At 38.4% G+C, this 20,012-nt stretch overlaps 1 protein-coding gene across 2 annotated transcripts; it reads left to right on the top strand.

Moving 5' to 3' along the window:
- The first annotated feature begins 383 nt into the window (after positions 1-383).
- lpcat3 (lysophosphatidylcholine acyltransferase 3) lies at positions 384-19,304 on the top strand. Of its 2 annotated transcripts, none has more exons than XM_088084381.1 (13): positions 384-561; positions 4,751-4,858; positions 6,925-7,034; positions 8,331-8,424; positions 8,689-8,726; positions 11,074-11,252; positions 11,414-11,522; positions 12,465-12,551; positions 12,887-13,050; positions 15,278-15,425; positions 15,888-16,043; positions 17,513-17,656; positions 17,756-19,304. In XM_088084381.1, the coding sequence occupies exons 1-12, from the start codon at positions 411-413 to the stop codon at positions 17,630-17,632; spliced, it is 1,464 nt and encodes a 487-aa protein (XP_087940507.1). In that variant the 5' UTR covers positions 384-410; the 3' UTR covers positions 17,633-17,656; positions 17,756-19,304. The 2 variants fall into 2 exon arrangements, with proteins under 2 accessions (XP_087940507.1, XP_042345301.2); XM_042489367.2 differs by having other exon boundaries at positions 386-561; positions 6,928-7,034.
- Positions 19,305-20,012: the final 708 nt, after the last annotated feature.

The following is a 20,012-nucleotide window of genomic DNA, read 5'->3' as shown; positions in this document are numbered from 1 at the left end:
TATATATATATGTATATATATATATATATATATATATACACTTTTAGGGAATTTTAGATTAATATTGCAGGTCATACAGTTTTTTTATTTTAACTTTACCTTTTGTTTAGTTTTGGGGATCTTTTCAATATATTTTCAGGTAATTTGTTTGTACCTTTTTTTTTGAAAAACTAATTTCTTGCTAGTGTCTGTGTCATTTTTTATTAAGTCCCACGTTGCCTTCTTCCCATGTTTTTGAAAGAATCCACTCCAATTTGCCCCAGTTTTAAATTATAAATATATTACATAATAAGGATTTTGAGCTGGAGAACATAGGACCCTGGGAACATACATTGTCTTCCAATCACACAGTTAAACTCTGGAGGAGGTTGAACCGCGAAGGGCCTTTAAGAAGCGGAGTGAGCGCGTGGATGTCTGCCGTGAGTCAGTGGAGTTCACTGAGCCGTCGCGAGGAGACGTTTCCGCCCACAAGAAAGATGGCGGCTCCCTTGCTGGAGAATCTGTCGGAGTCCCTAGGTTCCCCGGAGCCAGCGGTTCGCCTCATTTTGTCAATTTTAATCGGTGAGTTTCGCCCCACGACTTATTCACGAGTTGCTCTGCTAGCTACCTGAAATGGCATCCGTGTCGGTGGCAGGTTTAGTGAGTGTTGAACTATCTTTGGTCTGTGTAACAGTTAACTGCTAACAGTCAGGTACTGACTGACACTCAGCTACAGGCTGCAAAACAATTGTACTGCACCCTACTAACGTTACTGTGTGAGCTAGCTAAATAAATATCCGCAAAAAAACACCCACATCCTTCCCGGAAACAAAAATCAACTTCCAGAAAACACTTAAGTAAATGTCACACAACCTTAGACGTTAAGGTACACTGTGTTATATCCCAAACCAGCGGCTAACTTGTGTCATGACAGTGATAGTTGTGTGGGGATGTGGCGAGTTTGGTGTCGTGTCAGATATTGTTATCTTCCCCTATTTTCATTTTCTGTTTTTCTCCAAGCTAACAAACTACAGTTAGGTCAAATCAGCTACAAAATGCTGGATACCGAAATAACAGTGTTTGTGGGATGTTGGATTTGCATAATTGTATGAGTCTCATGTTGGTGACAACAATAGTGCCAATGTTGGTGGAGGAGCGAAATGAGCCCTGCCTGCCAAAATATGTCCCCCAAACCTCAGAAGATGGGGGTTCAACATGTTTGAACAAGGCCACAGTTGAATGTGACTTTTCATCAAAGTTAGCTTTAACTTAGGTTATGCTGTTTTATTGCAGGTTGCAACATGCAGCACTCAGTGGTGGATAAAGTGTTCAGATAAATGTTTCAGAGAAAATAAGTAAGGAACGTGTGCTCAAAGTATTAAAAGTAAAAGTACTGTACATGGAAAAATGAAAAAAATAATAAGATGTTTTTTAAGTTTTTGTTTTTAAAATCTTTTAAAATCTTAAAATTATATAAAATAAATTAGAAAAACACTTTTGCTTTGATCAAAAATAGTTGCCATTTAGGTGGTGGCAAAGGTTGGAGAGGGATATAATGCACAGTTTTTTGCTTGCTTTTTTAATTTTAGTTACTCATTTTGTGATGTTATACCCGAGCCGTGTTGTTATTTTGTCATACATCCTTTTGCAAAAAAAAAGCTGCTAATTAATTTTCAGTCTGTCTGCAAATTCATTAACTGATTAAGTGTTTCAACTGTACTATAAACAAAACCTATTTTTTAAACTCTTATAATTTTATGCTCAATTCTTATTTTGTAAAGTAACTACGGATGTCAGGTGAATGCAGTGAAGTAAAAAGCACAATATTTACCACTGAAATGTGTTTAGTGTAAGTTTAAAGTGACATGAAAAGAAAACACTCAGGTAAAGTACAGTTGCCTAAAATTTGTACTTAAATACACTTAATTACTTAAGTAAATGTACTTAAATACACTCCACCACGGGTAGCACTACTTTAGGACTATACGTTCTGAATGTCAGGAGTTGTTTGGTGGGGGGAGGGTGTCCTCCATGCTGTCCTCTCTGAACTTTGTCCTGACACATGTACACGTCTGTTCTCTTCTGTTTCTCTCTGTGTGGCTTCACATCAGCAATACAATGGACTGAACCTGGCCATTCAGACCAGACTTTGGTTGCCTAATGCCTGTAAACCCTCAGTCAGCCTGTTGCATGCTCCCTGTCCCCCCAGTGTTGCTTAATATCAATTGCATAATATTGTTACCATATAGTAACTCCCTTAACAGCAGTTAAGAGCCTGAAATAACAGGTTTGACAGCATTTCCTTGTCTATACATTGGCTGATATGATTTAGGCTTTGGCCAGTCAACAGCCTTGCAGGAGCAATTGCATAGTAATGCACTGTGTGCATGCAAGACTGCATAAGTGCACTGGACCCTTTGAAAGTCACCTTTTGAAACCTGGGCAAATTGGCTTGATTTATTTCAAAAACATGGAAAGAAGACAATAAGCAACTTCACAAGAAATGACCTTCAATTTAGCCAGAAATAAATTAAAAGATGCAAGAAAATTGCATGAAAATAAGCAACAACAAAAAAAGAAAAGTGATGTTAAAAAACAAAAAACAAAGAAATTATCTTTAAAAAATGCTAACATTTAAAAAGAGAAATATCTGTAGCATAACTTAAAAAATCAAATTATAGTAATTATAAATATAGTATTCCGGACTTTTTCTTATTTTTATAGTTTTCTTATAATTCTCTCTCTCTCTCTCTCTCTCTCCCTTTATTATTTTTTAAAAGCAAATTCTTATGTCATTTTCTTGCCAAGCTGCTAATTGCCTTTTATCCCCATTTTAAAAAAAAAAATAGTCAGACCAGTTTTCTCAGATTTAATATATGCAAATGCTTATGAAAGGCATCTGAACACAGCACAAGAAAACTGATGTCAATTCAGGTTCTAAAGGGTTAATGCTTGACAGTGGTTCCATACTTGATTTATTGGATTGCAAAGGTTTTTAAATGGGTGGTATTCTATATTTCTAATGTCCATAATCCCATTTTTAAAGTATATGTTTTTGAATAATGTTTGACTTCCCTATTCTGTCAGTGTCAAAAAAAGATCTGAAATATATTGTGTAATTCCTTAGAAAAAGCAGCGCACTGCAAGCAAACATTACTTAAACAGGAGCAAGTTGTGCATTTTCAGTTGCCTATTAATACACTAGTATTAATATGCCCTAGGGTATATTCATGGCAGCAGGGGGATGCCTGTCGTTTGACTCAAAATAAACCACAGTGCCCCTTTTCATCGACATGAAGGGATATGCCATGCAGTGCAACGGTGTGGCCCATTGATGTGTTTGTACAACAATGGAGGTCTGTAGCAAAGTGGAATTAGCTGTATTGGGCTTTGGTAACACCAAAAACAGTTGTTAGTGACAGCAGTTTTTCCTGGTTTTGTCTTTTCATGAGATTTGTTGACAAAAAGAGAAAGGCAGAAAATTGCTCTGCTTTAATGCAACCCCGTAGAGGTGGATGGGAATTTGCTATTTTAACATTAGTTAACATTACAGATAAAAATGAAGCACTTTTTTATGTTAAGCTGCATCTAAGTAGCTGCAGTGCCTTCATATTCACTAAATATAGATCTTCGCTGCTTGGTCATCCCCTCCAACCAAAAATAGTAATTTCACAGGACAGGCTGTTTGGTCCCTCAATCATATTAAACCACAGATCACATTAACACATTTAGTTTTTACAGGATTCCTGTGGATCCCTAAAAAGTCATAAAAGGCATTGAATTAATATAGCTATAAATAAGGCCTTCATTGGTATTAAAATTACTTAAATTCATTTTTCAAAAGTCTTATAATGCTTAAACATGGGAAATAAGATTTTACATTTGTTTTTTTCTGATGCTGAGTTGTGAAATCTCCAAAATATTACCATCTATTTTTGGTTAAATAATTTAATAAAATCCTCTTCTTAAACTTGTCATGCTGGGAATCTAAGCAATGGAATCTCACATGCAGACTGAAAAACACAAAACTGCCAAGAAAACCATTCATAAATGCCAGATGTGTCCTGCTTCTGCTGGTCACCCAAATAGATATGTTTATGATAATATATAATATTTAAATAAGATAATTGTCTTCCACGTGTTCCACCCTAAAATTATTAGTTTTTTTCCCCAATGTTTGACGTAGTTAATCTAACTTTTTCACTGAACAAAGAATGTTGTGTCCTATGTTATATTTAGGTAAAATAAAATTGTCCTTCGATATTAGCTATCAGAAGTTGAAACTTCAGTCTGAGTGGCATTAAAATGTCTTAAAAAGCCTTAAACATTACTTGCCTTAAGCTGCAAGCACCCTGTTTTTAAATAATGTCATGAATTCATTTAAAATTCATTTAAAATTCTGACAAATATTTATGTATATACAATGTAGTAGCTTGAGGAAGGTGTTTTATGTTCACATCAATAAGTTTTTTATGATGAGTCAAAACAAGTTCAACTGAATTGGCTGACCCTTTCTGGAATTTTTGTTACCATGATCGCTGGTAAGTGTTTGCACACACCATAATACTTACAGCAGTTATCTTTCTCCTTGAGATGCCAGATTTACAGCAACACGCACCACACATACTGTACGTACCAGTGTGCTACTGTGTGAGTGCCATGTGCTTTTACCACAAGGTCAATGTCAGGGAGTGTCAACAATGGCTTATTTAGCAGACATGAAGGCAACTACTGCAACATTAACAGTTTCATTTCTCTCCCTCATTTGCAGGGTATCCCTGTGCTCTGATTTACCGGCGGTTCTTATTCTACCAGCCCGCCACAGTAATACATTTGTTCCACACGTTCTCTGGACTGGCGCTAGCAGCATTCAACTTTGGTGAGATGAAGATGGAGCCTCAGCATTAATACCTCAGTTTTAAATAATTTTTGAGTGCATTAATATATGTGTAAGGCCTTCTTTGAATCTTTCCTGTTGAGTTTTCTTGTGTACACACGCACACACATACGCACACACACACACACACACACACACACACACACACACAAAATGTATGTTTAACTTAAGTGTAAATTACCAAAATTACGCACACTCCTGAAATCTAACAAACACGTTGAATGCATTTTCTGTCGCTTAAAGCATTTTAAAATTTGCATTGTCAAGATACGTGTTTACTTGCTAGCAGCTGTTTTCTTTTCAGCTTTTGATTTTGCATTATTGCATTTCGTGTGTGTGTGTGTGCACGCGCAAGATAAAAAACTGCTACGGGCTGTCACACAGTTCACAGGTTATCCTTCATTTTCTTTATAAAAACTTTAAATTCATGTTTGATTGAGCACATTTGATGTAACATCCAAAATAATCACTGGACTTAAAAGAATTTCTTACCTGCGAAATGGCCATTTGCATATCAGTCACTCATTGCATGTTTTGTTGAATTTATGAATAAAATTTTTTTATCTCATGCTTTCACGTTGAATAGAGAACCCAAAAAGAGCGAATATTCTTCATGAATTGAAGTAGCAGGAAACATATTTGACAACAGCAAACTATGCCAAAATATCTGTTTTACAAACTCTCACATAACTCATGCAGTGTTATCCAAATCTCATTTATCTAGTCGTATTCTCGCTATTTCCCAAATACACATTTTTTGCTTAAACATATATAAATATAAAAAACGTTCACCTATGGGGAACGTTCTGAGCGTGCCTAGCTGGCTGTGTTTATCCTGTTTATACTGACGTGTTTTAAATCCAACCCGTTTAGTCAGAATGGATGGGTTTGGGAAGCACTGAGCATACAACTAGATAAATGAGACTTGGATTATACTGCTCGAGTTGTGAGAGAGATTGAAATCGGATGTTTATAGTTTTGCTGTTGTTAGACACGGTTGCCCTTTACTTCAGTCAATGAAGAATGTTCGCCTTTCTTGGATTCTTCGTTCACCGTGGAGGCATGTGAGTAAAACAACATATTATTCACAAATTCAAGGAAACACAGGGTGAATAATTGGTATACAAATTGGCCTTTTGTGGGTAAAGTATTCCTTACAACAGAAAGACTTTTACCCCATTTAATTTAGAACATAATGGTTCAGAGATGTTTTCATGTGGGTGAATCATCCACTATTGCTGAGTCATTTCTGGCTTGATGAGGAAGTATATGTGGTGCTCTTTAACAGACCATGCCAGCAGGTTTGTCAACTCCAAATTCAAGTGTTACCATGATGCATATGGCCCAGACTCTCTTTCTTTGTGGCTGAATTTACAGTATACTGAGTTCCTCATTGATGAATCTGCAGATTCCTTGGTTCAGTTTGAATAGATTTCCTCAGGCTGTGTTGAATTATAATTGGCACATCCTACTGTTGTCTGACATTTTATAGACAAAAAGATAAATCAGTGGATCTGCCAGTTATTGTATTGCTTAATCGATAATGGAAATGATCATTAGTTGTAGCCCTGAGTCAATTTAAATTGTAAAGGACTAAGAAAACCAGCAAATATTCACATTTAAGAAGCTGGAACCACTGATTTTTTTGGTGGTTTGCCCAAAAATGACATTGATCATTCAAACTGTTACTTTAAAATAGAGTAAATATATATTTCTTGGATCTCCAAAGGGACAACAATTGTAAGAAGTCCTGTAGGATGCATGCTGGAGTAAACAAACTGCTAACATTGATTTCTTTCTCTTTTCTTTATTCTGTTGTGGCTGCACTTGGATTTTACAGCAGGTCTGTTGCTTTATCTTTCTCCTTGTGGAATACTTTCGGTCCAAACCTCTGTGAAAGGGATGTATACTGTGGATTTGACTTGTGGTTCTCTGTCCATCTCTGCCGATACTGAACTGTGAGGCAGAGAAATGTTGTTGTCATGTCCAGTCCTACAGGCCACACTTGACTGCACTTACCAATACCCCCCCCCCACCCGTCTCTTTGTCAGGCTCTCAGATCTATCACTCTGCAGTATGCGTCCTTGTCCAATTCCTGATGCTGAGGCTCATGGGAAGGACGGTAACGACTGTCCTGAGCAGCTTTACCTTTCAAATGGTGAGGAATCCCAGCACATCTTTTTCTTTACTCTCCCTTTTTCAAGGGTCCAGACCTTCCTTATTCCTTTTGTACACTGTCAGACTTTTACTGCTGTGGCTCAAGTGCTGCTTGCACAGTCTGATATCTGATTTCTGCATTCTGAGATTTCCTTTGATTACCTTATACTAATGTTGTCAAGATACTGGAATATTTAATTGCAACACAAGACCATAAAGAATATCAACATTCGATACCAAAATTAAAATTGAAGGCATGCAATAAAATTTTTTAAATAAAAAATACATAAAACAAGGCTATAACATGATACACGTTCCTTTCTTTGTTATAAGCAGAGAACAGTAGAATAGCTAAAATGTACCACACTATAGTACCTTTATTCTATGTACTTCTATAGTGCTCTTCTAGTCATTTTGACAATTTAAAGCACTTTACACCACAAACTCACATTCACCCATTCATACACGTTATAACACTGTTGGCTGAGGCTACCATACATGGTGCCACCTGCTGCTCAGTTTTTATACATTTGTACGCGCTGACATACTGATGGAGGAGCCAGGAGCAATTTGGGGTTCGGTATCTTGCCAAAGGATACCTTGTCTTGTTGACTGGAGGAGCCAGGAATCGTACTGCCAACCTTCCAATTAGGACAACCTGCTCTACTTCCGAGCCGCAGTTGCCCCAAAGTAACCTGTAGTAAACATTAACAATATGAGGAAGTGAGAAAGCCCAGCTGATACCATTGTGTGTATACTGTGGAAAATAAGTATGCCCCTGTGGGCATGCTGGAGCCTTAACTTTTGCTTGCTTTTACGTTTTTCAGTCACACTTTAAAAAATACGGTAATGAAACCAAGTTTTTGCACAAGAATGTGTCCACTTCAGATTTCCTATTTCCTATTTTCAATCGTTCCATCACATAGAACTAGGAATGTGGCAATATGGAAAAAATCAAATATCACAATATTTACCAAATACCTTGATAACGATAATGTGACAATGTTGTAGGGTTGACTTTTGGTCCTTTCACAAAACATGACTAAGTGGCTAAAGGCAGATAATAGAACGACTAGAACAGTCTGATTAGTTCTGAAATTTACACCACGTTACTGTGATTCAGCCTTTACAACCAGGAAAAGGCAACACCTATTATGATATTCAAAATCTAAGGCTCATATTATGCTATCTATGTATTCATGTATTGCCCAGCCCGACATAGAACTGTGATAATTATCTTCTTGTAGATATTTGATAATGGAGAGGTATGCTTAACTCTTGCACTCTCTTACTGTAGGTATACCTGCTGGCAGGGTATTACTACACAGCGACGGAGGAGTATGACATCAAGTGGACCATGCCTCATTGTGTCCTCACACTCAAACTCGTCGGTGAGTTGACTGCAGCTCTCCTCGCACTCCTCTGGCTTGACAAACCTAATTGTTTTGTAAAAGAAGATGTTTTGGGTTTTTTTTTCATTTGATATCTTCCTGTTGCTGTTGTTGCAGTCACCCTCTGTACTCTAGTGAACGATTAACACACTTATAAGCTGCTGACATGGCCTCTGCATGCTTAACAGTGTTCATTTAAATGATCATGACAGCATTAGTCACCCTAACATAGTTTCTGACACCAATTGCATTTTCTGATTACAGGTTTGTCATTTGATTACTTTGACGGCGGGAAGGAACCAGTGAGTTGGTTGATCTCTCTTGCTTTTGCCTGCTTGATCATTCATCAACATGTTGATGTCATCTGTCTTGGACTGGGCTTTGTGTGTGTTTTGTTTGTTGTTTACCTCTGTTAGTTTCTGTTTTTGTCATTTCTTGCTTTTTTCATTCTGTCATGTGTGAATGAACAAGAGATGAGGTTGTGAGTTTTCACTACAAACAAGTAAATGATCAGAAACGCACATAAAGAAACTGGTAATGTCAGCTATGAAATACAAACCAGTTACTTGACTAAATAATAAATAACTGAAGTGTAAAGCCGTGTTTCCACCAAACACTTAAGATATAGTATCCTTTGAACCTGTACTGACGTGTACAAAAACTTTAGATCTGTTTTGTGTTTCCATAGCAGACAGTACTCTTAAATGCAGGCGGGGTTGTTACCGGATGGTAATAGCTGTGTTGCTGTCCACCCAGCTCTCGCTGTATTTCGTCTTTACCAGTGATGCAGAGAAACGTCTGCACATAGCTAATCATCTATAGAAAGGGGCTGTGTGCCGACATTTTCAGGAAAAAAAGTAAAACAGGGTGGAGTGTTTTAGAGTCTGTCTTAATCAATGGGACATTCAAAAACAGCCGATTGGTACATTGAGTCCTTGTAGAGCAAAAGTGACGATTCTGTCTTGACCAATCAATCTGCAGTGTTTCCAGCTTCACCTTTTAGTATCAGGTCAGTGTGCTGGTACCTCAACAGTGGACATAACAAAAAAACAGAATGAACTGAAACCGTTCAACTGGTACAATCCACAACTTGACAATGGAAACTCAAAAATAACTATTCTAATGGGTGATGAAGTGAAATGAGCCAGACTGTTTGGTGAAACGTGGCTTAACTGTTGGGTCCTCAAACAAAGCAATGGCTCAAACAAAGACCATATTAGAAAAGTGGTATTTATTTATTTTGTCTGTACATCAGTTAAAAGCTCTAAGAAATTATGCTGACTATCATAGAAAAAAAAGAAAATCAACTTTACATCTACACATTTGAGAATCTGACCCAGATCATTTTGATTTTGAAAAAGATTCAATCAACTATCAAAAATTGTTGACATTTGATTTTCTGTCCATTAACTAATCAATAAATGGACCAATTATGCCAGTCATAAGTACACACATTAAAACAGTTTGTAGGAGAAAAAGTGACGACTACATTGGCGTGGAAACATAGATATTATCACAAATCAACAGTGTGTGGGAGCATATTATTATTACTTTAACTTAAACAGAGACAATAGCATACAGTATTTGACAAAATAAGTTAAATAAACAATAATTAAACTAAGTTAAACCATGTTTAATTTAAATGCAAACAATACCACCTTACGTCTCAAAAGTTAAACATCTAAGTTCAGCAGAAGTTTGGCAAACATTAGGATAGTAAAAGCTTAGGGGTGCTGAACACACACACTTATCTACTGAAACAGTTTGAACTGCAGCATTATGAAAGGGCTTTTTTGTGAGGAGCTGATCTGATCTCAGCTCCTCCCTCTTTGTTTTTGCCTGTTAAAGGCTCTGTAGAGGAAAGACAAGATGGTGTAGAGCAGAGGGGAAAAACAGGACACAAAAAAGGGCAACGAAATGCCAGCAGAGGGGTGTGCAATAAGGATAAAATCATCCATCATGTAATAATGTGTCAGCATCAGCATATTTTATGATGCAGCAGTATTGAAACTCAATTGAGAATCTGTAACCAGAGTTACTATTTTTGGCTAATCCAGTTTTAAGGTATTAAACAGCTATGACAGAATAAACAGTATTATCAGATTGCCCCAGTCATGTCAATCCTTGTTGTGTCCCTGGCCTTCCTTTACCAGTCTTTTACAATAACTCTGTTGAGCAGCTTTTCGTTTTCCTATTCTTCCACTCAGCTAGTTTACAGTATGTTCAGTTCCTCTCAAGTGAAGCTAGAATAACTTTGACAGCTGTTAATTGCCCCTTCTGCTGCTTCACTTCATTTTCTTCTAATGAGTGTTTATGTTGTGCTTTTCATTCTGTTTTTATCTGTGTAAAAATGTATATGACTCTGCTCTCATCTGGTTAATAATATCACTCTACAGTACACACTTTACAGCTCGCAGTTAAATGCCAGATAATGAGCACTCACTGTTGTGATACTGAGTTTGTGGTTTGTCAAGATTGTTTCTAAAATAATCCTTTGTAACCAGATACATCCTGTATCTATCAGCTTGCTTTTAAAATGAATTCTCTGCCCTTTTCTGTTTTCTTCCTCCACACTCTTCATCCCTTTTTCACATTTCATCTCTCTTACTTTTTTATCATCTTTTTCTCTTCACATCCTTAAATCTCCAGGCCCAGCTGAGTTCAGAGCAGAAGAGAGCAGCCCTGCCGTCTGTGCCCTCTCTGCTTGAGGTGTGCGGCTTTTCCTACTTCTATGGAGGCTTCCTGGTGGGACCCCAGTTTACACTGCGCAGCTACCAGAGGCTGGTAGCAGGGGAGCTCACCGACTGCCCTGGAAAGCCTCCGAACAGGTAAAAGAGTAAGAAAGTGGTGGGTAATGAAACGAAAGATGAGCTGGAAGACTATCTTTATATGTCTCAGTGAAATAAGCCAACTGTGCAGTGTCACAGACCTGCAGTTAGCACTATTACTTTCAATTCTCCCATCGGCATCTTGTTTCTTTCTCTTCCAGTGTTATACCAGCCATGAAGAGGTTTGGTCTGGGTTTTCTCTGCCTGGTGATATTTACAATATTTAGTCCCTATTACTCCGACAGCTATTACTTAACAGATGAGTTTGAGGTAAGGATGACAATATGTCCACAAATATTCCAGTGTATGCTTAAATGGAAAGTTTGGATTTGGGGTTGTATGAGGTACTTATCCATCTTCAGCGTGTGTTTGCAGTAGATGTCAGTTGGCACGCCCCCAGATTGGAAAAGCAGCAAGAGTGCCAACATGAAAGCTGAGCAATGTACTGCTGTGGTGGAGGGCAGCAACAAAACATATTTTAGCCACCTAAAAAAAAGTCCCACCTTAAAAAAAATCAATATCATTTTAAGTTGATGCTATATTAAGAGTATTCCTGCTGCTTTACCTTTCTGTCAGACAGCCTGTTCCAACAGGGAGGCCTTTAACTGATCAGTTCACCATCTATGCTCTTCGAAGCCACCAGACACCATTGACAAAAATTTAGCTCATTTTAGCTCGCTGTACACAGCAGCTGCTGGTCTGCTGCTGCCCCAATCAGTTAGTTAGTTTGTGTCTTTTTGTGACTTTGGTGAATTCAAACTAACCCTTTTGAACGCCAAAGTCACACAATAACACAAACACTAACTAATTGAGGCAGCGGTAGACCAGCAGCACCTGTGTTCACTGATGTTAAATCACTGTTTTTCTCCATGGAGTCTGACTTTTAATAGAGCGACAAAACAGCTTCAGTTCCTTGTTGGAAATTGCTGTCTGACGGTAAGTTAAAGCAGTGAGAGTATTCTAAATGTAGTGTACGCTTAAACTGATATTGATTTTTTAGGTGTTTAAAATATGTTTTGTTGCCAATTCCACACAGCAGTACTTTACTCAGCTTTCATGTCAGAGTGCTTCCTGCTTTTCCAAACTGGGGCGTGCCAGCTGATATCTACTGTCATACTCTTGACTATGGATAACTAGAAAGAAAATCCAAACCGTCCCTTTAAATATTTTTTCAGCGTCTGTATAAAATGTGCAACAATGTCCTTTCCACAGGCTCAGCCCTTCTGGTATCGCTGTGTGTTTATTCTGCTCTGGGCTAAAGTCAACTTGTATAAATATGTCAGCTGTTGGCTTATAGCGGTAAGTGTGTCTTGATCTGCAAGTATGTGCATGAGATGTGTTTGAAAAGTGCCGTTATGCCTTGATTGCAAACGGTTAACACCCAATCTGATTGTGTTCCTATAATACTCATAATTCATATGAAGCTATTTTTACATACAGCACCTAGGCGAACACTTGCTATGAGAGAACTTAAAAGTAAAAGTAAAAGCTGCTCTTTACATTCCTTTGCAGTCACTCAGGTTTTTTTATGGCACACCCTGATCAGCCCATGTTTATAGTCCCAGTTTTTCAGGTTCTTGTGCTTCATTATGTGATCTTTAATGAACAAATGATGTTGTTTTGTTGTGTTACAGGAGGGTGTATGCATATTATCAGGACTAGGCTACAACGGTGTAGTGGATGGTGAGCACAAGTGGGACGCCTGTGCCAATATGAAGGTGTGGCTCTTTGAAACCACGCCACTCTTTGGAGGAACCATTTCTTCCTTCAACATCAACACAAACGCCTGGGCTGCCAGGTCAGTGCCAAGCCGGAAATCAGTGAAGCTCTCCAGCTCGTACTCAGAGAGGGGATGTAAAAGTTAAATATTTACTCAGATGATAACAGTGGAGTAGAGGGTATGACAGTTCAATCCAGTATGAGTGCCGGTATGTGGCAATGCTTCACTGAAAAGGAGTGCAGTTCAATACCAGAGCAATCATCACAGGAAGGAGCAGACGTCCTGGAGGGGTTTAGAAGTTTGCAGTTTTTCAGCAGGACCCTCATGCATGAAACTTTTTCAACGTGTGACATCATTTGATGATGACCACAGTGAGCAAAGCAATTTATTGAACATACAGTTTATTACATGGTCCATTTCAGCTGAATGCATTAGATACCTAAGCTTATTTAGCTTACTGCATGAGACACAGAAAGTAGAGGAGAGGGGGCGACAGGTAACAAAATGGAGATAAAAATTAGCTCAGAACTTCAGTAATAAGTGAGTTTATACTGTACATGGAGAAGAGCTTTCATGCCCTTGGTATATAGACTATAGACATGACACTTAAAATGCTCCCATTGTTTGACCCACAAAGAGAACTCTATTTATAGTCACATATGTGCCACTTTATAAGCAGTTTAGTATTAAATGGGTTAACTTCGATATTGTATTTATTCAGCCTTCTTCCTCCTGTTATATAGAATTGCAAATGTGCATGCTTTTTGTGAGCTATTTAAATTCATACAGCATACAATAGAGAAGAAACCAGAGTGAATCAGAGAGGCATGACTAATTAGTATGAGGAGGACAATGTTTGATACATGGAGAAGCTCCTCAAGGGGTCAGTATGCTTCAAACAAGTTAGTTTGTATTAAGTGCCGTCTGAAATACCGTTTATAGCAGTTCCAAATGGCTGCTTTCAAAGGCGGGAGGGAAAAGTCAGCTGTCACAGAGAGGGGGCGAGGTGCAAATCAAAGACAAAATGCCCGTTGAATACACCACACTGTGAGAAGTTGTTGGTGAAGCATGAAAGAGAGGAGCTAGAGAGAGAAGTTCAAATCCTGCATACTTTCTTTCCTCTGCACCAGGCCAGTGGCTGTGTTAAGATAAACTACTACTACTACTAGAACTACTAAACTACTCAGATTTTTAAAAAGTTACAAAAATTATCTCCTGAATATGGATGGCAGAAATCTGTGTGTATGGAGGGGATAGATGCCATTAATGATGTGACAAGGACTTTGTTTGAAGCATACTGATACCTTACACCCAGATCAGATAGCGCTTTTGGCAGGTTGCAAACCAGCAGGTCAAACTTAAAATATAAAAAACAAAAAGCAGCTTTTTGCGCCTTTTTTAATTGTTTCTAAGACACCATTGAATCACCTGAGCTTAGCCTGACTTATTTTGCTATAAAGTAAACTCACAGATCTGTACCTTTTTTATTGTTTTAGTTAGTAGCTAGTTACTTTATCTAGTGAATATGGCTTCAGGTATCCAGCACCAGTGGCCACTTGTTTGTCCTCCATGTTGTCTCACTTGTCATCACCGTGGTGGTGGAACCAGAGGTTCACTTGCCTCTGGAGCCAGCCTCAAGTGGCCAGTTGAGGAACCGCATTTGTGGCATTTAAGCGTTTGCCTCATTTTTCAGCCCCAGATGCGGCTGCTTGGGAAAAAAAAAGAAGTCTAGCACGATTCTGCTATGAGCTGAAGTTTATTTAGTTCGACGCATTCAGGGCACTCTTTCAACGCAAAGGCAAAGGCAAAAGCAGAAGCAGTGAGCAAAAAGCTTCTCTCTCATTGAAAACAATTACAAAAAGCTGCCCCAGGCTGCTAAAAAGCGCTCTGTCTGATCGGGGCCTCAGAGGCCATGAGCAAGGCTTTTAAGCAGTGGTACTTCAAGTACTTGTTTGTCTGACACTGTTCTCTACAGCTAATACTGCAGCTTGTCACCAGTGTGCTGTAAGAGAAAAAACACTGGATTGAAAGCATAATGTGTGCGCAACTGTGTAAGATATTATAACACAGAGCCTGGCCCAGCACTGAATTGATGAGTACCCTTGAAGAGAATGTAAAGTTGTTGAAATATTTTAATATAACCTCAGTTGCTATGCAACAACAACTTGCAGGTAAGTGAGTGCTTACCATGTAGGCAGTGATAGCTGATACATGTAGCTTTCCTAGCTGCCCTTATCCAGATTTATAATCAAAAGAAATGATCTACAAGTCCTGACTTGTTTTTTCTCTCTTTTCTTTTTTTAAGACATGTCTTCAAACGGTTGAAGTTTCTTGGCAATAAGACTCTCTCTCATGTGGCCACACTCCTCTTTCTGACCATTTGGCATGGTCTCCACTCTGGATACATCCTGTGCTTTTCCATGGAGTTCTTCATCATCACTGTAGAGAGACAGGTACACTACAGATGCAAGGGCAGCATGTGGAGATCGGTTACTTAAAGATGATTATGTTTAGGAAGCTCAATCCATCTGGGTATTTATTTCAGTAGGTGGTAAATTTGTTGTTTACCATTTGTTGTATCAAGCCTTTTTTTACCAATAAAAGCTAACTTTGTGCTTTGTCTACATTATACAAACCAATTCTTTGCTCTCTAACAAAAGACAGTCTCTTGTTATTAAATAGTAAAGCACTATTGATCAAATCCACCTCACTGCTGAGTGTACTTGTAAATAATTATTGATTGTAGTCACAATGTAGGCATCAGTTTATTATATAACCGTTCTTTTATCATATTATGATAACCATTATAGAAAACTCTGTGTGTGTGTGTGTGTGTGTGTGTGTGTGTGTGTGTGTGTGTGTGTGTGTGTGTGTGTGTGTGTGTGTGTGTGTGTGTGTGTGTGTGTGTTTGACAGGCCCTGGCACTGGTGAGAGACAGTCCCTCTCTGACAAAGCTGGCCAACAGCGCGCTCTATCCCCTCATCTATGTCATCCAGCAGTTTATCCACTGGCTCTTCATGGGCTACCCCCTAGTGCCATTCTGCCTCTTCACCTATGACAAATGGCTCAAGGTAACACACTCAGAGATCACCGGATAAATACGGTAGCTCTCACTTGTGACATTAAGCTTTGGATATAACACTTCAGGTGTGAGGCGACAGGGCAGAGGGCAGACACAGCTTCGATTGCTGGCAGTTCGAACAGAAAAAAAACCACTGTATTAAATTATGATAATACCAACAGGGTTTCGATGAGATGAAATACGATCCCATTTCACCAACTTTGCAACATGCAGGTTTTAATTCGCAATATGAGATTATTATCTTCTTCTTCATTTTGGCATGTAATATAAGTAGTGCTCGCAAGTCACTTCAGTGAAACAGGCCCCAGGAAGAATGGTTTGAGTAATAAAACCACAAGTTAAAAGGCTTATCAGATATCCAAACTCTGCACAGCTGTTTATTACACTATCAGGGGGGATTTTACAGCTCCAGAGTTATCAGGCTAGCAATCATTTTGCATAGATCGAGTCAGTTTCATTTATGCAATCCAGTTACACAATCACATATTTGATTTGGGGCTTTTCAGTCTGTGCAGCATTCATGCTATATTCTTAGACCTTAGTTTTGAACAAGGAGCCCCCCCCCCCAAATAAAAAGGGCACACACATGCAGTTGTGTCAAAATAAACTAAAATAGAAATAGTCAAATTCTGGTTAAAATATGTAATCATATAAACTTATTGTATTATAATACAATATTTTGCCAGATAGACAGATTTGACAAGCATAAAATACACATAAAACTGATTCACCTGAACATGGGAGGAGACAAGATGCAGACGAAGTCTAGCAAGACCGACAGGTGCAAACTGCAAATACAGTATCCATGTATGAAGACATAAAAGAAAAAATATGAAGGGACAACACTGTTAGTTTGTGCAGGGTTCCTATTCTGAAGTACAATAAACAGCAGAAATGTGGCTCTCGTTGCAAAGTAATATAGAGTTCATGCTTCGTCAGTCAAAGCTGTAGTCTTCTTGGGTATAACCATAATGGCAATTTATTTACTAGATGCTCAGCAATAGGAGGAGAGTCATATATATACATATATATATATATATATTTACAGGGTGTTTATTTTGAAAATTGACCAGATGCTGCTGTTCCAAGTGTGTTGCAACTCCGTCAAAAATAGACTAGACACGATCAGGAATCCAGGAGTTAAACACGGAAAACAGATTACAGGCAGGTTTGTAGAAACTAATAGAAGTGGGAGGATCGATCTGTCAGATGAGCTACTAAAATGATGTGGACACTGGGAGTGGGAACGCTGGCTGTTATAAATACACTAGGGTTTGGTGAGGGACATGTTTGACCTGGCGAGGGATCGAGGGAGGTCTGAAGAGTGGCGGCGTCAGGTGATTGACAGAGGCAGGAAATATCTGGTGGCATCAGGTGAGACAGAGCAGGTGTCATCATAACATGTTGGGATGTTTAATTGAGGATTTTGACTGTTGTGTCATCTTTTTTTTTTTCCAGGTGTATTCGTCTGTCTATTTCTGTGGTCACGTATTCTTCCTCGTAGCCTTTTTAATCATGCCATACCTCCGTAAGGCGCTGGTGCCTAAGAAAGAACGGAGCCAGAAAAAGCAGGATTAAAACTTGGTACTAAGACTTGGGATGGTAAGCAAGGGCAGGAGTTTATTTTTTGTCATTTTGTCTCATTCAGTAAATGACAAGCTGTGATTAAATGTTTTTAAACATCTCTGTGCTTCCTTCCAGGTCTGTCTAAGGCTAAATATTCACTGAAGGGAACTGTGATTCTCAAGGAGCAGAATGGAAAATATTTTAAGGCCTTTAGTAATATATATGTCCATGTAAAAATAAATTTCTATATATTTTTGTGTTTTAAATGGGAAGGGTGTTTTTATAAACATTTGGAGAAATGTTTACAGGAAATGACCATCGTGCCACATGGGGTATTTGTGAGCCAATCAGGGGCAATTTCCTGTTTTGATTTTTTCTTTCTTTTTTTTTTTTTCCTATTTTTTGTTTTGTTTTTGTAAAGACATGATAGACTTGTAGAACTTGAGAGACTTACATGCTGTCGACACAGAATTGCACTCAACAGTCACGGGTTCAGAGTCCGTTATTGGCTCCGATATGTTTGTCTTTTGTGTTCCCTTTCTTTCTCTTCACGTCTACCACCTGCGTTTAGCAGCAGCAGCGAGACTTCACAGGAGGTTCAAGCACAGCGCCAGCATGTGTGGCACTTTGTGATGTTATGATACAAAAATGCTGTCTGCAAAAGACAGATGATTATAAAATTATTAATAATAATAATAATAATCAGGGGGGTGTTATTGAAAATGGCTGCCAGTGGTTATACAAGCACTGTAAATCACACTCTGTACACTAATCCCCATCTCAAAAATGGCCTTGTATTAATGAATGTTTTTACAATACGTTTGCTTTGGTTTTAATTTGATTTCTGATGGGAAAAAAAGAAACCTGGATTTTATAGAATTTTAACAGCTTTTTTGAAAAAGAACATTTTGTAGCTTTGGGATACGATTTCATGAAATAATTTGCGCTGCTCTCCAGCCTTTCCTTGTTAGTCTCTGGTTTCTTTTTTTGCCATATTTCCTCTGTTCAGTCTCCACTCCTCTTGTCTGCCTTGATTCAAGCCCTCGGCTCTGAAATGCACAGATTGTGAAAATGAATAATTTCATACAGAGACTTGCACTGCCCAAACATAGTTAAACGTTCGGTTCATCCTACAGTCACAGATCCCCATAGATATGGTGTTTTTGAATTAAAAAACATTTTTGAACTGGAAACAAAAGGAAAAAAATGGGTTTCAACTTTGACCTGCTCTTGTTTGTAACAGCAGGGGGTGTTTGAAAAGCGTGTGAAGTAGAAGCATCCCAACCCACTTGGGGAATGCCTCTCTGTTTTGTTTAATTGGTTTTTTGGGGGGGAGGGTGGGATCTGGCTGGATTGTCTGATCCATGGCCTGCTGGATGGAGATGGAGGAAGGCCCAGCATTACTGCTGCTGCTGCTGCTGCTGCTGCCGTCCTCTCGAAGCTGACACACACATGGATAGGACGAACCTCACTGTAGCAACAGCCCAGATTTTTTTGGTAATATTTATACATGACATGGTTAATTATTAATTGATGTGAATTTCAAGAGACTACTTTTTTGCCTTATTCCTACCAAATGTACAAAGGAGAAGGAAACTTGGGATGGATCTGAGGGGAGGGGGGGGTTGGTGATTTTCAAATACAATTTTGTAATGGTTATTAAAATGCTGCATTTCAAGCAAAAGACTGGTGTGTGTTTGTGTGTGATATTGCCTTCATGTGTTTGGGACATGGTTTTTTTAATACTTTATTGACAACCACATACAGACAACAAACTGGACATGCCATGAATACATGAATAAAGACAAAAATTAATATAAGTAGTAAAAAAGCATACAAAATCAAAAATTGCCTTTTCAGTATATATGAAATATTTAATAAATATTGTTCATCTTGCTTGCCTTCATGTTTTAAGGTCTGTTATTTTAGTGCCATATGTGTTAGTTAAAAAAACAAAAGTTCAAAGTCTGGTCTTCAGTCCACCCATCTCTTCCCAAAAGTAAAAGCAATTGCACAAAAAATGTCTCTCCATCTCCTGGCTTTTGAAATACATATAAACGTATTAATCCTACAATTGAATTATTTGTCCAGTTTTCCCCTCCTATATAAAGTATCATCCACCCCAAATATTCTGGTATACAGTCATAAAACACATTTAGCAGATTGTTTCTCCTACTAATTCATAGACTGCAATAAGGAGGTATGTTCATGGGCACAGGGGGGCAATGAACCATGTATGAATTATGTTCTGCAAATAAATCTGCCTTACCTTCAAACCCCTCATTTAGCATGGGTTAAAAACATGAAACAGTTATGGGCCTAAAGAATAACTCATATTACCCACCATCATCTCACCGCACCCCATTCAGTCTAGAACCGGCCTGTGCAAGAA

Source organism: Plectropomus leopardus, chromosome 11, assembly GCF_026936395.1.
Source record: "Plectropomus leopardus strain MGB_pleo_1.0 chromosome 11, ASM2693639v1, whole genome shotgun sequence".
Lineage (NCBI taxonomy): Eukaryota > Metazoa > Chordata > Actinopteri > Perciformes > Serranidae > Plectropomus > Plectropomus leopardus.
Note: the sequence above shows the minus strand (reverse complement) of the source record. Positions and strands in the feature narration are given on the sequence as shown.